A 21,735-nucleotide genomic window follows, 5' to 3' on the forward strand; every position below is an offset into this window, starting at 1 on the left:
TCCACCCTGTGACAGACCACAACCAGCGCCCGTCCTTGTGCTCGTCTGGGTGTGTCGCACCCACAACGCCATACACTCTCTCTAGGTACGGTAAACAGAAGGAAGCACAGTGTTTTGCTCAGGTTAAGCGCTGCAAGTGGCGGTCCTTGGTGTTGCCAGCTGTTGTACCCAGGAGAACAGTGACTATTTTACTCTCCTCCAGTAACACTCATCCCTACAAGCAGGTGAAACATAGATGTATGTATACAAAGAGGGCTGACATTAGAACAACGTTAAGTATAAACTAACTCCCGAAAAAATATTAAGTGCCTGCAAAGGGGAGAAATAAGTAATTAAATAATGTAAATTCTGAGTAAGGATGGTGTACGGACTGAGAACACCGAGTTGAAGAGGCTGGGTTTTTGTGTGAAAGCACACTGGTGTGGCTGGAGGTAGTCGAACCCCTGGCAGCGTCTACGTGCTGCATACGGCAGGTGAGCCCTGTCTGTAGGAGGGACTACATGTAGACCCTCATCTCCTCACCTTCCGACACTAATTAATCACCCATCCCATGCCTGAGCTTCACTATTTGCAAAAAAAGCAGAAGCAGAGAGAGAAAGAACTGCTTAGTCTCCCTCTCTCTCTCTCTCTCACACACACACACAGCACTGCCAAACCCCACCACGTAATGCCAACTTGTTCAGCAGAGTTCTACCAAAGTACACAAAGGGTGGTGTGACCCTCGAGCTTTGTTTCCTCGTCTTTGTACTCAGTGTCTCTTGGCTGTGTGACTCACAGCGAAGCATTTGCGCCACCTGTCTGTCATGCGGGGAAAAACAGGAGCACGTCAAACTCTGGGACGGCGGTGGGCCATACAGTCAGATGTCTCAGCCGGCAGGGGAGAGAACTCTGCGTCCTCTCACACATGGCCATGCTGCCAGCCCGTGGGCCGAGGGCATGTGACGACACCGACAGCCTCCCCGTTTCTCCATCGCCTGTGCTTCCTCCCTGCTGTGTTCCTGCCGCCGGTGCAGAGGTGTACTGCCCTCTTCCTCCCTTCCTTTGTTCCTGTGCCGGCACCCACGACTTCCTGCTCCACACACCCTCCGGAGGCTTATTCAGCCACTGAGAATGCTAAAGTGGTGCTCCACAGAGGTGTGGAGTAGCGAGTGCGGAGAGAGACACACAGCACATTGGAAGACTGCCACACGACAGGTCCTACAGTGCCAACAACACACCACAGAGCGGCAAAAATCAGTTCTTTCCCATGATTTTTCAGTACCACAAGACCCCATGTCCTCATACCAGCAGTCATACAGACACACACAGAGCTCAGACGGCGCCAGTATAAACCAATCGTGTTCCGGGTGTATTGTAGCACGCTAAAGTCCACTTCCGCAAGAAAGACTCAAATGTGAGGACTTAAGACTAGACGATTACGAACACACACAAACACGTTAAGATCATATTTTAATCAAAGTTGACTCGAAAGTCTTTCCATTTCTGACTTGTGAGAGAAGCTTATTCCACAGCAGAAGGGCACATGTGTAATATCTACCCGGACACGTGACAGCCTCCCCGTTTCATTACAGTTCATTCCTTCCAAGTGTTTACAAAACATAGGCCCACATCCACTGGGAATGGGGTGGGGGCTCATGCAAAAAAACACAAGTCATTAAGTGCACAAACATATCTCAGCCCTAACACAGGAACCCGATTAACTGCGGTGCAGGGGATGGCAAGAATGCCAGCAGGACAGGTGAAAGATGGGCTGCATTGCGCGACGCAGAAGCGGGACATGTAGAGAAAGCACCTAAAGTGTCCCAGGAAGGGGCACAGGGACACATTCTGTACCGAGAGAGATGACACCAAGGGGTTCTGTTGCCATGGCGACTGGACACATGCCAGTGCTCACCTTAAGGGCATATATTCTACCGTCTACGACCCGTCCACAGCCACCGGGGCACTTTCTGTTCAGTCGCGTGGGCACGTTCTCAAGATGTACTCCATTCCTTATTCACGCACATGTTCATTATGTATTTAGGGCACTGCTGTGGAGTAGCGCTTGTGTCTCACACCTCCCGGGCTGTGATGTCTGATGTGGCTTTGAACCCAGCTGTTTGTGTCAAGTCTGCAGGTTGTCCCTGTGTTCACAAACGCTTCCTTCCATTACATGTGTTTCAGGTGAACCGGTGACTAAATGGGCTGAGTGCGTTTTCTGAGAAGTGCGCTGCTTCACAAATGCTTGAACGCCGTCACCAAAGCGCACCGGGGTCCCACCGGAACAGAGACGAAGGGAAGTGGGTGACATCAAGCTGCATCGCCCTCAACCTCTGCACCAGACACACGAGGGTACATGGAATCAGTGAGCACCATGGCCACAAAAATCAGCTGTGGAGACCCCCCCATTCCACACACTCCTCTCATTCTACATCCCTGTCCTGCTGTTGTACCAGACCGAATGCAGACTCCTGGCAACCACACACACAAATTTTCACATTCCACTTCACATTTTTGAAGTCTGTTCTCAGCAAAAAGAACAATAAAGAAATGATAATTTCATTTTAATTCCATCACATGCCTGGATGGAGCAGCAAACACGCAAGTGTGTATGAGCCATCCCTGTGCCATGGCCTTGGTGCCCTGCTCTGCGCAGCCACAGAGGAGCCCATCTTTGGAACACACGTAAGAACAATTCATTTATTTTCATCTCATTGTGCCTTATGTTTAACTTTTTCTACTCTAACAAATGTAAAAATTAAAGCTGCCACTTTTACAGTTGCTTTGTTTTAAGGTTAATTGGGTATATGGATGGGGGTGCGGTGGTGCAGTGGGTTGGACCACAGTCCTGCTCTCTAGTGGGTCTGGGGTTCGAATCCCGCTTGGGGTGTCTTGCGACGGACTGGCGTCCCGTCCTGGGTGTGTCCCCTTCCCCCTCCGGCCTTATGCCCTGTGTTACCGGGTAGGCTCCGGTTCCCCGTGACACCGTCTGGGACAAGCGGTTCTGAAAATATGTGCGTGTGGGTATATGGAGTAACAGTGAGCTAGCCCCAGAAATGTAATTTTGGCAGGGGGGCTGTGCACTGAACCCCCCACGAACACAAAAGGTCTGGTGCATGCGGAATGTCTCTAGAATGATCTGTCCTTCCCTCATAGCTGTATGTTCGAAAGCATGCTACACCACCTGACATGAAGAGAGAGCCTGTCAGAACCATGTCTCGATGGACATGTAACAGGGTTCATTCTCACTCAGTCTGGGTACCACAGGATTTATTCTGTTCCAATCTGGGCCCAAAAGGAGTGTACACTGGGTGACCATGTTACAAATATTTGAGGTATGAATTCTTAATCTTACAAAATTTTTTCAGTTGGGTTAATCATTTCCATTTTCTTTGTTTATGTATTTTCAAACTTTCTGCGGCACGAGCATCATCTGCTCTTCCACAGATGAAAGCAGCAGCGAAATGCACCCAAACAGCAGGTGCGATGCTGGATGGATTCGCTGACTTTCACAGCGGTCCACTGCAACCTGCTCATCAACAGCCCACAAGTCCCACACTTTCTACACCTGAAGTGTGGTGTTCCTCATGGTCACTTTTCAACAACAAGATGACAAACACGGCATAAGTTCATGGGTTACAACTGGCACTAAATAAAAGTTCTTGGAGAAAACACTTTCAGTCTTTTTAAATTGGAACATATCCTGAATTTAATAAAAATGTTAAATCTGCGAGGGGGTGCGGTGGCACAGTGGGTTGAACCACAGTCCTGCTCTCCGGTGGGTCTGGGGTTCGAGTCCCGCTTGGGGTGCCTTGCGACAGACTGGCGTCCCGTCCTGGGTGTGTCCCCTCCCCCTCCGGCCTTACGCCCTGTGTTACCGGGTAGGCTCCGGTTCCCCGTGACCCTGGATGGGACAAGCGGTTCTGAAAATGTGTGCGTGTGTGTGTGTGTGTTAAATCTGCATTTCTTACCGTTATTAGCCAATATGATTACAGTATATCCAGCACTTCTACAGAACCTACGCAGCTAATAAATCACAGCACCGATGTTATTATAGTCTTTTCAGACTGCAGCGATGACAAAGTAGCCTAAAAGTGACTAAATGTTGAAGCCCATTCCACATGCATATTAGCTGAAATGGTCATGTGTTCACACTGAACGGATGATTGTGAAGAGAACATGTTTTTCCCACAGTTTCAAAAATTTTAGAGTAGATTTAATAGGTCCAGCATACTGTATCATTTTTGGACACAAAAGGATTTATCCAGTTTCAGTCTGAATACAATGCAATTAATTCAGTCTCAATTTGGACACAACAGGATTTATTCTTTCAATTTGGCATCAAAAGGCTTTATTCTTTCTCAGTTTTGGCACAAGAGGTTTATCCAGTTTCAGTTGTAGTTCAGTAGGGTTGTAGCATTGGGCACAAAAAAGGTTATCAAAGTTCACCACATTTTTGAATGCTAATTATTTAGGAGAAGTGTGGAGTACCTGGTGACAGAAACAGTGGTGAAAGTCAGGACAGTAACACTGAACACACATGGCCCAGTTTCCTCCGTTTCACTTCTCACAGTCCCATGCCACCCATCCCGTTGCTACATGAACATTAAATGCTTCCTCACCTCAGTAACAATGTGCTCCTCACAACTCCACACTCCAACTCTGTTAAAGGAAAACCACACAAATCAGAGATCAGAAAAGCATACTTTTACACACAGCGCTATAAAAACACGCTAATGAAACATTGACAATCGAAAGATAGGCCTTTCCAGTCTAATCTAAACACACAAAATGTGCTTTACTTGGCAAGTCACAACACATTTGATTTCCAAGAAAGACCTTATATCAAGGTAAAGGGGGGAGGGGGAATTAACAGTAACACCACCCAAAACACAAAACTATTTTTTCTTAAGAGTAATATTGGAGAGATACACATTTGCCAAGTGTGACTAAAAACAATCAGAAACAACCCTTACAACCCCAGTTGGTGTGCTCACCCTTTCTCCATTTCAGTCCTGTGCTTTGCAACACACCTCTTCCACACTGGTGTATTCTTCCACCGGCCCCAAGCGGCACACACCCATGTCCTTCTCAGGACACACGTGCATCCTCCCATTCTGCACTCGCTGTGGCCTGTCTCTGGTTGTTGCTGGGACAGAGACCAGGACAGTGAGTGGAGTGGAGCAGTTCTGCCTCTTACAATCTATCACAGCAAATTTTTAAACTTAAAAAAAAAAAAAAAACCCAACACAATGGAAGCACACAACTTGTACTATTTCCACGCATATATTTACTCATTTATTTGGCACTTTTCTCCAAAGCGACTCGGCGTTAAGCTACTTACAATTATTAACCCATTTGTACAGCTGAGTAACTTTTACTGGAGCAATTTAGGGTAAGCAGCTTCCTCAAGGGTACTGCATCTGGAGGTGGGAACCGGCCCTGACCTTCTGGTCCAAAGTGTAGGGTCCATTTATCATACGCACTGAATCCTCCACAACGCAAAGTCCATTGGATGCCAAAAGGGAAAGCACTCAAAGGCAGCGGGATGACTGTACTGCGGCATTTGCCCTTCTTCGTTGTCTCCTGCTAATTAATCGTAATTCCGCCACGTTCAGAACGCCTTCCATTCGCCGGTGTGACAGACCGATGGGTGCTTCATACACCTGTCAAGCTGCCATCGATTCCATTAAATGGTAAAAGTGACTTTAAAGGTATGAACCACCTGTGTGTCTTACTGCCACCTATTGAGTCCATGTGAAAACAGGCTTAAAAACTAATTTTACTTACAGGTAGCAAGTTAAGAAAATATGCTGCAGAAAAACATCCGCATCTGAAAATTCATAATCTGACCATTTGTAATGAGTCAGTGTATATCAGTTTACCTCAGTAGACGGTATATATCATGGTACACACAGTGTAGCTCATGCTGTGCTGCACAGTCAATAACTTACATTTTAAAACATTAGTCTCCTATTATTAGCAAAAAGACAAAACTCAGTTTGCCATCTGACACGCTCATCTCCTACAGATCTGCATACCAACTAATTGCAATTTCTTCAGTGTAGTTATCCATAGTAGACCTGTTGGCAGCGTAGCGGTAAGCGCTACTGCCTCTAAACCCAAAGGTTGCAGGTTCAAACCCCACCTTCAGCTGTAGTACCCTTGCGTGAGGTACTTAGCCTAAATCGCTCCAATAACATCACCCAGCTGTATAATAAATGGGTAAATAATTATAAGTAAGTCAGGTGCTTTGGAGAAAAGGCCTCAGGTAAATGTAGGATGCACAGGCGTGGCCTCATATGACAGTGGTTGCGAGTTGTGTGTTAAAAAAAAAAAACCAATGTATTTTTGAAGCAGCCTCGCATTTCACCCGAGAAGAAGCGTTTCTGCGCGAAATTCATAATCGCGACTCAACCCCCGTCGCCAGAAACGTTACGAGAGCGGAAACACTTCGTACCTTTCGGTTCAAAGGCCATTTTTGTGTCGAGAAAAGTTAGCGTGTGCGCACACCGCCCTCTAGCGGCCACCCGCCACGCGGCCCTTTCACTCATTCACTCATTGTGCGTGAGTCACGACTCTGAGTCTGAGCCCCAGCGCGTCCCTCCAGCGGGACTCGAGCTTCAGGCTGCAAAGCGGCCAGTGCAACCAGCACAGCACCTGCTCACCTTCGTACGTATGCAGTTGTGCGAGTGAGGAAGTGCTGCTTCTGGACATTATATGAAAATTGGGGCCTACAGAAAGGTACGTTAAAGAGCAGTCACAAGCTTGTTAGCAATAACTAGACCCCCTTCTGTATTATATTTTGTTTGCTTCATGTACATGTGCCCGACGTCCTCCCTGCACAAGCACCAACAGGTGATGTGCACACAACACACTTCCAAAGGTAAATTACTTGCGGACAACAACCTCCTCCCCCCACCACGAACGTAGGACCTGACCAGGACGTGTCCCTCATCCTCAGGCCAAACAGACTGCGGCCAGTTATGCTCCAAGCACCATTTACCACGTCACACCGAACTGGGCTCTGGGAGTACTTCTCTCACACACACACACACACACACACACACTTCTTGCCTCGCAACGCTACACCATGCAAAACAGCCAGCACCTCAAGTTGGTAGTGGTGTTTAAGCTCGTCTCCCTACACTCTGAATGTTCTGGGTTGAAATCCTACTCCTGGTTTAGTACCAAATAAAGAAAGCTACCCTGAACCGATGCAGGTTTTTTTTTTTTTTTAAAAAAAAAAAAAAAAAAACCCTGCCGCATAAATGGGTAATTCTTGTAAAGCTGTTTACCAAGATATGTTCTCTATGGACGTGTGTGCTGTAAAGTTCTCTCACATTGCAAGTTTCCCTGCACAAAGCCATAGGCTAAATATTATCATTATTATTTCTTAATAAATGCACGGGAAAACACGTTCAGGTTAATCGAACACGGAGGCGCCCCCTGGTGGCAGCTGCGCAGTATCGCACAGAAAAGGGGGCGGGGTCGTTAAGAGAGATGGGAAAAGAGAAAGAAAAAAAAAATAAGAGGGAAAAAAATTTAAACCTTCTTCCAGGAAATCCGACGAACCCGCCACAAGTTTGCCACATGTCATTTTGGAGCGGGAAGGCGACACCAGCCTCGTCTTCCGATACCCAGGCAGGTTCCTTCAGCCGCCCGCAGGCAGCGGGATTTGGAACGACGAGCTCCACGAGAAAACCAGAGCTCGCGCGCTAAGCTAAGAGCCGCGCGAGTGGAAAAATGAAAGCGACCGCGCGAACATACAGTGAGTGGCAGCGCGAGCCGCGCGCAGCATTCCGTGGAAACGTGGGCTTTCCCGTAAGGCGCCGTGGGCTGCGGCGCCGTTTCCCGTAATCCCGACGGAGTATGAGCTCATCGTACCAGGAATAATTTTTAAAAAAAAAAAAAAAAAAAAAAAGCGAGAGAGTGAAAGACACAATGACGGAGAAATGCGCTTGTAGAAACGCAGCGCGTTGGCGCATTTCGCTGCAGGGCGGGCTGTGTACGTGCGCGGTTAACTTTGCGCCGATCGCTGCTTCCTTTAATTAAAAAGACTCATGCACTCATCTCTCGTGACAGCCGATCAATGAACACATGAACCTCGAGCGCGTTCACCGCGAGGCCCCCCCACCACCACCACCTCCCGTCTCGGCCCCCGCGAATTTAAACGCACATGATTAGCATTACAGCACGTAAAGTTGCAAAGTAATAAAGTAAGAGAATGACGCCTTACCCGCCTGGTGCTCAGCTCCCGCAGCTGCCCTCCATGTTCAACATCGCGAGGAGGACATTATTATTAAAAAATAACTCCGTGTCTTTCCGTCCTCCTCTGACTTGACAGCTGTGCGCCACGCACTTTGAGACGCGTCCAGACCAGAGGAAGGCTCCGGACACGGCGCATCCCAAGCGTGCGCCGCGATGTTGCATGTCTTCGTGGACACGTACACTCCGCGCGTAGACATGTATGTTACGAAAGCGCGCGCACAGTGGATGCGCGCCACTCAGCGGTCGATAAACACCCACTTAGAGCCGCACGGAACGGTGTCCATTTTCGCGTGTCGATTCATTTATTGCCGCGCTGCCCGCAGCTGTGTGTGCAGAAGCGCCACATCAGTGTATAAAATGGCCAGTTGGCGTGTACCGCGAAACAGGCGAACACGTCCGGCCCGCGTATCCGCCCTGTAGCGTGCTCGCGGACCGCAGAAAGCGCCGCTTCCCTCGCAGAGAAGAGCGCGATGAAAGAAGCTGCGCTGATTTGAAATTGCGCAGTTTTTATTCCGTCGCAGCGCAGACACGGTGCCTTCCGTGGCGCGCGCTCCCGCGGTCTGCCCCTCTCCTCCCCTCCTCTCTCTCTCTCTCTCTCCCCGTCTCTCTCTCTCGCTGGGTCTCTTTGGCAGGTTCCGTCTGGTGGGTTCGGTCTGGAAGGTTCTTTGTGTTACGTTGGGTCTGCAAATGTGTATGCGGCGAATTCCTTGCGCTAGGCCCCCTCCAGTCCGTCTCTCCGGCTCGGCTCTGTTCTGTTCGGGAGGTTCGCTAAAGCGGTCTCTCCGGTAGTCTCCCTCTGCAAGGTTCCCTCTAGCAAGTTTTCACACGGAGGTTCTCTTACGGCTTCATTTCTCTTCACTTCACCTCAGCAGGTTCACACTCGCAGTGGTACAACAAGCTTCTGCTTCTAGCTTTGCTTTTCCAATACACTACTGTATTCTTTGTAGGCGAGATGCACCGTTTCCGTTTACTCTCGAGTTTTGCATGTGACTTTGGAGAGAGGTGTCAGAGAAATGTAAATGCTGCTGTAGAGTCTGGTAGAAAGTGCCCCACCTCCATTTTCCCCCTGGACGTCAGTTACTGTATGACTGGAATTCCATTCTACGTGCTCCTTGGAGAAGAATCCAGACATACACGTGCAGCCCATCGTTTACATAAAACTTGTTTATCACATCTTAATTTTTTATTGCCTGTGTACTTCCAAATATGACAAGATCTAGTGTCTTGTTTTAGATTATGTTGCCATTTCCTAAATAAAGTTAAAGATTCTCCATTGAAAATAAGACCCTTGAACCTCAAACTATGAAGAGGTTGGGCCATTACATACTTTATAAATTACAGTGTGCAGAAGCACCAAGCTCATTTTACAGTCGTGCCCATGTGAGTCAGCAGACAGCTGGTGAATGTATGCTAATATTGGCTGGTGGTTAGTTCTTAAAAAAAACTTTTAACCTAATATTCCTCCAGTTTCATTTATCATCTACTCAGTTTAACAGATTTTATAAATGAATTCTTTGTGAACACATTGTAAGATTGCCCCGATTACTGAACCGTAAAGAACATATTGCAAATAATTTTTACTCATTTTTACCCACCAAAGGGCACCGTATGTGTTCCTCTGAAGACTATTTAAATTTAAATTGGACAGGTTGCTATGAGCTCTTTCCCACAACACCAGCAGGGCAACCCAGACCTGGTCCGAAGAAAGAGGCCCTTAAAAGTCTGAGCTTGTCTCATTCATTTAGGAGACAATCTGTTGAATACAACTTTGAAACAAGGCCCCCTCCTTCCCTCAGTCCACTTCTTCCGTTTCAGTTGTGTTTTCTCTTGTTTTCTCCTCGTAAGGCTCGGGCTGAATCCACATTGTGAGGCTCCGATCAGCTGCAAGTAATGCCTGTTGGTTTTCTTAAGCTGATGTACAGGTACAGAAATGGTTGCACCATTTACCCTGTTCTGTACCGTAACTTTAATTACAAAAAAAGTAGGAGAAAGAAGCTCAACATTCCTCCTGACATTAAGTAGTAACTAGTTTGTTTGGCAGATGAACACAGCTGAACAACAGGCTACTGGCTGCCTTTAAGCTCATTCAAGAGGCCAGCCACATTTTGAGAAGCATGTTGTGCATTAAACTCGCATACATAAAGCCATAGATGGGCAGGCCACACACACTCACACAGAGGAACGTACTGTCAATAGCAAACAGGGAGGTGTTGGCAGATGCTAATGATGAGAGCAGAACATGGAAGAAAGAACAAGAAACTGTGGTAGAGAGCATTTTGTGTGTGTGCGCGTGTGTGTGTGTGTTAAACCAGAGAAGCTGTGCCGCACCGTTAAGAGCATCTGAAGGATCTCCCATTACAGCTGGGGGGTGAGAAAAAAAGTGTTTGTCAAGGGGAGCTTAGCGAAGAAAGGAGTTGGAATTTAGAAAGGCTGTGCAGAACGGGGTGTGGGGTACTGGAAGAGGACAGCAGAAGACTTACTGTAAAAAAGGAAGGGGAGGGGCACGCAAATAATGAGAAAGGAATTGAGAAAACTTTTTCATTCTTATCACAGACAAATCTCATTTCGGAATTCATTTCTATATTAATTTGTAAATGTGGTTCACATACGCAGGGTTTTCAAACATTCATCTAAAATAAGTGAAACCAACACAGAGGATCAGCAGGTATACATACACTATGTGCTGTGGCTGTACAGGGTTTCACTGTTTTCTATGTGTTGTGTTTACTGTGCTTTGTTACGGTTGTGAAGATGCACATTTGAACGGCACGTTTCGCCAGTATAAGGAGATCGTGGCTATGGCTCCGTGGCGCTGTTATGACTGAAAGAACATGTGGTGTCTGGATGCTTCTTCTGAGTATTTCTAAAGGTCTGATAGCTTTTAAAGTATCCTGTGTGTGTAAATCTGTTATCTGTGAGTGTCCCTGAGTACATGTGTGTACTAGCTGTCCAGGCTCATGAGCAGGGCTGTTCCTCGCTTGACCCAGTGGTCATTTGGGACCGCTCCACTCTTGAGATCCACCCCCACAACAAAGGAGGCACGGCCAGCAGTCCCTGAGCGGATGGGGAAGTAGTAGCAGGGACAGGAGTACATACCTGCAGACACACAGATACAGGACATTAGGGCCACAGGACAGCCTACTTGTCACTATGCCAAAAGCCAGTCCATTTTCACCAACAAATACTTTCGTACTGTCATAAAAAGTCTTTATATATAATATGTACAATATGTTGTGCTTTGGATGTTTAACTAGGAAGACCATCTTTCGAATAGCCTTCCTGGGGTTACAATTTTTCTACAAACTCGATCAATTCAGTCAAAATTTCTCAGTTTTAACAATGCTTTATATTGTTTTTAATGGAAAGTACTATTCTCCCACACAATGTATAATCAGTTCCCATCAATGGTTCATTCCCCTGCTCTTCACTGGTCTACCTGTCTCACAATGTCTCATGATATCTCACAAAAAATTTAAATGATTACAGTTGCAATATCCATAGCTCCATTTTCATTAACTGCTTGTCCTGGTCAGGGTTGAGGGGGTCTAGAGCCTATCCTACAATTACAGGGCGCAAGAGGGGGGTACATCCTGGATGGAACGCCAGTCCATTGTAGGATACAAGTGCTCAATTTATGGTAAATGTATGTATGTTTTATTTTTCATTACTATTACATTCTTTTTGAAAACATCTACTTTAGTAAAGAACAGCAAGAGGAAAGAGAGAAATATGAACATTTTCTAGAAGATTAAGGAAATCCAGTTTTCTGGTCAGTCTGTGGTGAGTCTTTCATTCCGTCTTCTTGATCTGCCAGTGCGCTGCTGTATACCTGTGGTCCTGTGTATTTGTTCCCAACATGACCTAATTGCTTATGTATTAGCTGGCTACTGATCACGCCCTTGTGGCCACGGACTGGGAATGTCAGTGTCAGTAGAATGCATTTACCATGGCATTCTTCCTTTACTCTGGTAAAGCTATAGCTGTTGACACAAGCTATGGAATGAAACCACTTCCTGTGGCTTTTCCATCTGAACCAACCACAGAATAGTTAGTCATAACCATTGTGCATAGTTAGTCCACACAGTCACTAGCAAAAAAGGCACATCTGTCTTGAGCTTCTGGGGTTATTTAAATTTAACAAGGCATGGCTGTGTAGATAATGTGGACTGTTGCTGCTGTTTCGAAGGCTAAAACAGATAACTCTAATAACTTTTAATACACTTAGCACAATATATACCTTTCTCTATGTATCGTGATTTACTGGAAATGCATATTTTGACTAGTCTGATTTTCCCTGGTATTTACAGAACTAAATATTAATTAGCAGTGTTAAGTGCTCAGACTGTAAACACAGATTTTGACACTAGAACAGATAGCAGCAATACACCTTGTTGTTCTGACTGAGATTTGAAACTGAAATAAGGCAAAAGCCAACTAGCTTTGCAAAGTCCTTTGTGAGCAGCTGCAGAGATAGTGCTTAAAATCACACATTGTATTTTCTGAGATGTATGTCGCTTCGAAGAAAAGCGTCTGCTCAATGAATCAATGTAAATGTAAATCCAGAGGGATCACTTGAATTGAAGAGTATCCGTTGCAGTGAACTAGAAATGAGAAGTTCTTTGGAGACAGCACATACACATCACCAGACATTCTTACCTCTCACACCTGACTTGTGTTCACAGCGGGAACTCAGTTTACCTTTAGATCAGCTGACAGTAACAGAGATACCATGCTTCCCGCTAGCAGGTTATCAATTCTTACTTTCAGTGACAAATACCGAAGTATATAGTAAAGTAGAAAAATACAAAAAAAAAAATGCAGATAATAGAGTTGTTATACATGTGTAAAAGGAAACAAGTGGATCACTCACCCAAAAGTACACGTAAACCTCAATTCCTGTCAAATTTTAAGAGTAGCACATGAGCAATACTCACTGTGCTCTACACTGGAGACCTCAACGGAAACAGACCCAAGGAACACAAACTAGCCTGTGCTTCCTTAGGTGGGATAAACGGCCGAGGTTCTGCACCATTTTTGGCTCACAGCAGCTTCTCTTGCCTTCCGGATGTTTACACTGTTTTGAGTGGAACTGGCCAAATGACACTGCTCAAGGCATAGTATGAATCACGTAACCTGACAGTATGCAAAGAAGAGGTTTGCAAAAAGGATGCATATTGTAGCAAGTGTGTGCCTGTGTTGATCTCTGCTCAGCACTTTGCTGAGTTGTGTTTCAAGGATTACACGTGAAAATTTAGTAATTAGCAACTACTAAACTGGAAACAGGAAGGGTATGTAGCTTGTGCACTAATATAGCAGAGCAGTTAAAAGGACAAAATATTATATGAATTGTGAGTTAGTTTTGACTGTCACCCTGAGTGGGGTGGAGGTCACCAACAACTGTTTGCTAAACATTTCTATCCTGTGCCATTAACTGCCTCCTCCTATAAAAGGAGGGGGGCTGGGCGTGGGACTGGCACCCCCACCCGATTAAAAACTTAGCTTGCTACAGAGAAGCCCTAGCAAAAGCAATACCAAAGACCCCAAACCTATGTGAACTGAGTTTAATGTAAATATGAACAACTGATATGAAGGCGTTAGATTTGGTTGAAATTTACAACAATTATCTAACAAACTGTCAACTGTTTTCCAGTTTATATGCCATGAGCCCAAAAAATGAAAACAGCTGTAAAACAAAGACTATAACATACATTAGGTTTATGTGACTGAATTTAAATTAAGTAACTGCAATTAACACTTTGGAGTTATACTGCTATCAACAATATTTTAAAGGATTGTGGCCTGATCTGTTTTTCTATAGAAGACTGAGCTGACCTTATATTCAAGAAAGGGCATCCTGGATGCATCCATGGAATTTACCCCAAATAAGCACCTTAAAATAGCACAGTTTAAGGGGCCTATGGTAGAAGGCATTCCTTAATATGGAACAGGCCCTTTTGCAAGCATCCTGCTCTGGAAGGAGACTGCTGAACCGGACACAAGGAAACTCAGGACACAAGGAAACTATGCTGTCCAGAGAGACCCAAAGCTTATCCTCTTAATAGGTTCAAATTAAGAATTTGTTCTTCAAGGAAATACTTTCTGAATATTTTCCAGAATGTGGCACTATGGTGCCAAGTGTCATGAAAGAAGGATACCAAGGAGCTCCAGCTTTGAATGGCTTTGACTTAAATGCTTTAACTTTAGACCATACACACATAGTGACTGAAACCGCTTGTCCCAAGCAGGGTTGCGGCAAGCCAGAGCCTAACCTGGCAACACAGGGCGCAGGGCTGGAGGGGGAGGGGACAAACCCAGGACAGGACGCCAGTCCATCACAAGGCATTCTAAGCAGGACTCGAGCCCTAGACCCACCGGAGAGCAGGCACAGGCCAAGCTCGCTGCGCCACCGTGCCCCCCTATAAACTTTAGGCCATCCAAGTCTAATCTATCGATTTACGATCTCATCCACTACGCCAAAATTAGAAAGCAAGTCTTTGCAAGTTAATGTTTAAGTGACTCTGCAGTATCACACACACACACACACACACACACACACACACACACACACACACACACACACACACACACACACACATTTTCAGAACCGCTTGTCCCATACGGGGTCACAGGGAACCGGAGCCAACCCGGTAACACAGGGCGTAAGGCCAGAGGGGGAGGGGACACACCCAGGACGGGACGCCAGTCCATCGCAAGGCACCCCAAGCGGGACTCGAACTCCAGACCCACTGGAGAGCAGGACTGCGGTCCAACCCACTGCGCCACCGCACCCCCCACTCTGCAGTATCATTTTTAACAAATTTTTAAATGTACAAAATAATTCAGTTCATACATGCCGGTGTTTGTAAATGAACATCTTAATCAAAACAGATGTCGTTCTTCATTCTAACCCTAAAGATGAGAGCAGAGTAGAAAGATAGAATGTAGTAATATTTTAATTTTAATAAGCTAGTGTTATTTTCAAATCAAGCATGTGCTTCACAGTTCTCTCACAAGCCTCATGGATCCCAGGTTGATTTAGTCACTCCTTTTACTGTCAATTAAATCAAACATAAAGGCAATTCAGAGAAGAACCATTCAACTGACTGAAGTCAAACATCAAAAACTACTTGACAGAAAAAAAAGAGTATGCAGTCACATATTTGGCATAAACTTTTTAAAAAGTAAAGAAGAAAAAAAAAAAATCAAAGATACATGGAATATAGGTCCCATCCTCAGAACTTAGCTATTACAGTGAGCAAACATTCCCTGATCTCCACCATAGAGTTAGTTATTACTAACCCCAGAGGAACGTGCTCATCTGAGGGGACTTGAGTGCCTTGAAAGTCACATTGTCTGATAGCTGTCAGCTATAAAGGTTGTACGAATTTGGCTACAATTGTCCAACAAAATGAGACTTAATCAAAAACAGCTGAGTACAAGATGAATGAAAATCTATTGCTATTTCATGGGCCAAGTCTGTACAGAAGGAAACAGAGTGAATCTTTTGAAATATACACCTGCTGCTCAGCAGATTATGTCTTCATAGACCTAAGGCCATTCTCATTCACAGTGTATACATCAAAGCTCTATCCTCTGTACGAGGACTCGCAGCCTACTGTGTAACTCGACATCAGCCTTCACCACCTTCCCTGTGAGCTGAACAACGTCACATTCTGCAGATGGAAGTGAAGCAGCATCACAGCATACCAGAAGATAATCAATAATCACAAAATTCAGTCAGACACTTTTCCGTTCAGCTGACATAGTACTCAGACATAGAGGGCACTTGTCTCTCAAAAATATATAAACTGGTTTTCAGAATTCTAGAGGCCGTTTCAGATTTATATACATATATATATATATATATATATAAAAATATGTAATTAAGTTTTTTATGAAGAAGGGTAAAAAACTGAACAAACGGTCATTGCATTGAAGGACAGGTTTTAATATCAACTTGGGAACACAATATGAAGAGAAACTGTACTTGCAGAAATTAATGTTCTTCATGGAAAACACTAAACAATGAAAGAGAGAATCAGTCAACTGACTTTTAACAGCTGCCAGTACTCTTATTACTATGCTCCTATTATTACACAGCACTGAAACACAAAGAGAGGTCAAGAAAAAAAAAACAGCAAGTAATGCTATGGCTAAATTCAGTATTCAGTGTGGTGCCACCCTGCATCAAAGAAACACTATGAGACATGTATAAGAAAACATTCCTCCATCTCCAACAACCACCCATCTAGTACAGGGTCACAGTCATCCTATCCTGGAAGTGTAGGGTGTGAGGCAGAGTACACACTGGGCAAGACACCAGGCCATGACAGGGCAATCTTACACACATTCATTCAATCACAGAAATACACACACACACACACAATGGGCTATTTAGAGTCACCAATGAACCCAAAAAACATGTCTTTGGACTGTGAACACAGGGAGTACATGCAAACTCCACATAGACTCTGCTGGATTCAAACTGACATCCAATCATATAACCAAGGAACTGTAAAGCGCCAGCACTACCCGCTGCACCACCATGCCACCCTAAAGGCAAACAAAGAATATATAATCTATGAAGACATATCAGTTCAAAAATTACACCCAGATACATTGGTTGGTGAAATGGACAGACATCCATATGGTATGGCAGACCTGGCCTTTGACACTGGTAATCTCCTGGTTGATGACTCTCCTACAGACATGGCAGCTGTGGTACTTGACACTGGCAGTCAGCAGCATCAATGAAAAACTAATGACAAGCCCCACATATGCAGTCACCAAAATAGGACTGTGTCTGACTGCTAACCAGAGGTAGAAGCCAAGCAACATTTCCCCATGAACAGCACAAAATTGAAATACATCAGGTACACAGTACATATCAGTCTGCCAAAAGGTTTTGTTAGACACCACAAAGCTCCAAAGAGTTCCTTTTAAAACAAGACCAAGAGCTTCAACTAAGAAGCAGTGTGATCTGCCATTTCTACATTTTTATGCACATTCTATTTTTCAGAAGTCTTATTCCATTATTACTCTACAAAGGCCTGAGAATCAATTGGATGTTTTCTGTCTTTTTTATCTCCCTCTCAGAATGGAACTATAAAGTACTGTTGGGCTAACCCACTGAGAAAAAGTAATACACTAATTAAAATGTAAATTATCTACTTCCTTTCCGTTACAGGAAATTTTTACTACACTGGATATGTATACATGAGCAATGTGAAAATATGCTTATTGGGCCAATAAAGCATGCAAGTTTAAACTTAACTGGAGAGTTCCAGTCCTAACACACACACAGAAGCAGACAAGCGGACAGAGGAGGCGGCGCTCACTTTTGGCCATCTTCTTGCGGCTCTCCACAGGCTTAAAGTGAATGGTGGGCATGGGGCAAACCAGTTGCATGGGCTCCGCCTCCACCAGGAACGAGTTCTTCTTGTCCCAGCCAGCCCCCTCCAAGTACAGGCCCCTGATGTACACCCCATCCTGAGGGACAGAGCGAGAGAGGGAGGGAGTGCAGTAACACAAGGAAATGTAACCAAGGAAACCAGAGCAATAGAGACAAAGAAGCAGCAGCAGCGCTGAAAAGACGGGATAGGATGAAATGAGGGAGAAATGAAGAAAAAGGAGGAGGGCTAAAGTGGAAACGGCGATGATGTGATAGTACAGCTCTTGTGGGAGAAGACAAACTCACCTTGGGAGGAAAGAGAAGGTTGTTGTCATCCACCGTGGAGACAATAAACTCCCAGGACAAAGTGTCCACTGACACCTACACAAGAGATTCAAAGTAGTTATTATTAATTTAATGTTAAATAAATATAACTTAGTTGGATGGTGTGGTTTAAATACCAGTGTTTTAGCTATTGGGGGTACTGTTTCAGTGTTAGCTCGGCTTGGGAAATTAAGTAGAAGATTCATTCATTATCATGCTCAGTGTGGAGGCAGCAGGTACCCAGGTTTAAAAGATCCAGGTTTAAGTCCTTGCCCCTGCTGTACTATTCTTGAGCAAGGTCCTTACCCAGAATTACTCCAGTAAAAAACTACCAAGCTCTATATATAGGAAAATAATTATAAGTAGCTTTACTGTACGGCCCTTTAGGAAAAAGTGTAATCTAAATGAATAAATAAATAATAATAATAATAAAAACGGGGTCGGTGAAGTAGCGAGCACGGCTCAGTGCAGTGAAGTCATTAGCGATCTCAGTGCACGCCTGGGTAAAGAAAGACAGATGAAGGTGTAGTTGTGCTCAGGGGCTAAGAGTGAATTCACAGGTGTGCTCACATTGTGCTGGCGGGCAGAGGCCTGCAACACTGCAGTGAGGAACCCAGTGGGGAAAGTGAAGCCGGAGAGCCAAAAGAGCGTGGGGGGGTGTGCTGTCTCTGCCCAGCGGGCGAACTGCTCTACGCGCTGGCAGAGGTCCCGTGTCCAGGAGGCCAGGGGCTTCAGCGAGGGGTATGCCTGGGGGCAAGGAGAGTAAGAGACAAGGTACCTCGTACATCTGAGTTTTCTTTGTTTACCTTGCACACCCATTTGATAACAGCAAAGGCTCAGGTAATGGAACAGGACAGCACAGAGCACTCAAGTAAAGTTAAGTTTGCAAACTGGAAAAGCATGCAATAAATTCAAGGCAGTGCAGAGCAAAGATCCTGGTTATGAAAACAGTGGTATGTCAGATATTATAAATATAATAGTTCTCATAAAATGCCACTGTGCGTATGGATGGAACAAAACAGACAGTCTTTGACTAAGGCAGAAATAACAAATAATAATAATAATTCTCTTTTTTAAATAATGATTGGCTGATAATGAATGCACATGAACCTGAACATTACTGTGCTCTGTTGTTGCACACTCTGATGGCTACTTGAGCAAAAGGGACAAAGTAATTATAGAAGAGGAGCTTCAGTGGAGAGCCTGATAGCGACCCTGTGCCTCGTCTCCCAAAGAGGAGGACCTCTCCATGCAGCAGACAACCACGATTGCCCCCTTCCCCCGTTCATCCCTTATAATTGGAACAGAACACATGGGTAACTCTTTATTATGCTGCAATTACCTGTGGTTTTGTAGACGGACCTAGACCCCTGATTGTCTATAGACCTTGTGGCACATACACATATGCACCCAGAGACAGAGAATGTACACATACATGACACACATACTCACAGACATAAATTAATATTAAGTGAAAGGAATGATGTGATGACATATGCGCTCACACTCAGCCATACACAGGCGAATACACAATTGCACAGTTACACTATGTCATACACTTTTGCATGAAGATATACTTTGTTTGTATGCACACACTCAAATATTTACAGACACAAAGTCATAGAATGATAGGTAATTTTATAAACTGAATTCTTACGTTCCTTCAAAAACCAGAATAAACTTTTAAGTCCCAGTGAGTGGCAGGAACATCACCCCAGGTGCTGACACCACTACATCTTACATGCATCACTATTCACCTGCCAAACGCTCAACACTCACTTTTTCCCACAGCGGGGGTACACGTCCATCATGGATGCAGTTGAAGGTCTCCTCCAGGCTGCTGGACATTACTACCAGGCCCTGGATGCCCTTCTCCAGCTCCACCAGTGATGACTTGATAATGTGGAGCAGAGCATTGTACCTCTGTATCTCCTGCAATAGCACTACATTGAGTGGGGAAAGGTCGTCCTGCAGCAGCTTGCGGGTGCCTTCGTAGTCCACCTGTGCCGGGATCTTCTGCCGCACCTCAGCAGAGATTTCCAGCACCTAGGGTTGGAGGTGGGAGGGTAACAGTAATGTAGCGATGATAATAGTTACAGCAACAACACAGTAAATAAATACATTGTAGAGTAGTTTAAAAAGTTTGTCTATAAGAAAGAGAGAAAAAGATTTGCGCTCGAAGACTTGTGCACACACATTTGCATGCAGGCCCACCTTAGCCTCAGGGCTTGGACCTGCCCCTGTACTGGCAGCGCCTGTGACCTGGGGCTGCAGCGAGAGCAGGGTGTCGAACAGGGTACGCGCCTCAGCAATCTGACTCGCAATATCAGCATTGGGATGCTGTCCGAACACCTCTGGGTGCTCCACAGCCGGCAGCTGACCAATATACTCCAGGTACACAGACTGGGGTCCGTCCCGCGGGATGTAGTAGGTGGGCAAGCAGGACAGTCTGAAACACAGGTGCAACAAAGAGCACCGAGCGCTGTTATTAAAAGTGAATGACCCAAAAAAACACCACATATAGAAACATTATTAAAAAGTCGTGTTGAATCTAGAAGCATGCAATTCACACAAGCAGTATACTGATAAATTTTCACTTATTGAAAAATTGTTTAACAATGAGTAGAAAAGCAAAGGGTGAGTAGCAAAGTGTTGTGTTGTGGAAGTAAGAGGTGTTTGTTATGCCCCTTTTTAAAAACATACCATACCATACATGCCTTGGTAACAAGGCATCTGGGTAACAGTCCTGAGCAGGAAACCACCCAAAACGCCTCCCCAGCTCTTCTGCAGCAGTTCCCAGAGATGTAGGGCCCTTTTTACACTGCTCCGCTTTCACTTTTTGCCCAGGTTGCCCAGGTGCCCTCAAACTTTCTACTGATACCGTATAACTGCTGTTTCATAGTGGAAACAATAGCAATGCTTTGAGGTGAAAGGAAAACTTCTGTCCCCGATTTTTCAAGAAGTCCCATTATTAAAGCATGGTGGTGACTGGCTTGGCATGGCAGTACCACCATGCTTAAAGAGTGGTAGAGTAAACCCTGGCATTTCCAACACATGTCAAGACACAAATATTCGCAGGTTCTATTGATTCCTGTTCAGCTACCAAAAGGAAATGTGTGAAACAAAACAGGAAACACAAATAGAAACGCAAACCCAGACAAAGCCACAGGGTGGCGATGATGTACTTCAGATAGTGCACTGCCTCTTTCCGGAACACTGTGTGTATGTGAATGCAAGTTCTCATTTTAATAATTATGGGATTGCCATACACGTGAGCCGCAAGACTGCATTTGTACGTGTGTCAGTGTAGACTACCTGTGTGCATGTGTGGGTGTAACCATAAAGTACCAGGGTAAAATGAGAGTGCACATGGGCATCCAGGGCAATACCTTTATTGGATGAACTGGACAGGGGCTCTGAGAACTACAGCAGATGAGGTGGAAAGATGTGTTGGCTCACTTCCTGCTGAAAATTTCTAACCAAATGCCTAGAGAACAAAACTACTTTGCAGCAAGTGTGCTAATTTTTTCACTGGGGCAGTACGTGTCTACATGCTTACTTGAAGAATGGTGTTGTGATGGCACTTTCACAGAAGTAATCATTGATGTAGGTAGTTAGCAGCCGTCGGTCCCAGTCGTCGGTCACATGGCCACCATAGTTGACCCCAGCAATCAGGTACTTTAGGGCGTCCCAAGGCACCTCCTCATATTCGTCCAGGTACAGACTCATGAGGTTTTCACTAACCTAAGAGACAGACCAAATGAGAAAAA

At 45.1% G+C, this 21,735-nt stretch overlaps 2 protein-coding genes across 3 annotated transcripts in view; both read right to left on the reverse strand.

The window, feature by feature from the left end:
* kdm6ba (lysine (K)-specific demethylase 6B, a) overlaps positions 1-9,270 on the reverse strand; it is a 76,193-nt gene extending 66,923 nt beyond the window's left edge. For both annotated transcript variants that reach the window (XM_018744417.2, XM_018744418.2), the window contains exons 1-3: positions 8,219-9,270; positions 4,977-5,128; positions 4,602-4,641 (exon numbers count right to left, since the gene is read on the reverse strand). The gene's annotated coding sequence lies outside the window, so the exon portion shown is untranslated. The remainder of the gene's footprint in view (positions 1-4,601; positions 4,642-4,976; positions 5,129-8,218) is intronic.
* A 173-nt stretch (positions 9,271-9,443) lies between these two features.
* The window catches only part of dnah2 (dynein, axonemal, heavy chain 2), an 84,752-nt gene continuing 72,460 nt past the window's right edge, over positions 9,444-21,735 (reverse strand). Inside the window, exons 81-87 of the mRNA XM_018744434.2 lie at positions 21,525-21,709; positions 20,180-20,414; positions 19,745-20,011; positions 18,536-18,712; positions 17,948-18,022; positions 17,589-17,739; positions 9,444-11,346 (exon numbers count right to left, since the gene is read on the reverse strand). Of these exons, the coding sequence (XP_018599950.2) occupies positions 11,192-11,346; positions 17,589-17,739; positions 17,948-18,022; positions 18,536-18,712; positions 19,745-20,011; positions 20,180-20,414; positions 21,525-21,709 (1,245 nt within the window). The 3' untranslated portion in view covers positions 9,444-11,191. The remainder of the gene's footprint in view (positions 11,347-17,588; positions 17,740-17,947; positions 18,023-18,535; positions 18,713-19,744; positions 20,012-20,179; positions 20,415-21,524; positions 21,710-21,735) is intronic.

Source organism: Scleropages formosus, chromosome 13, assembly GCF_900964775.1.
Source record: "Scleropages formosus chromosome 13, fSclFor1.1, whole genome shotgun sequence".
NCBI lineage: Eukaryota > Metazoa > Chordata > Actinopteri > Osteoglossiformes > Osteoglossidae > Scleropages > Scleropages formosus.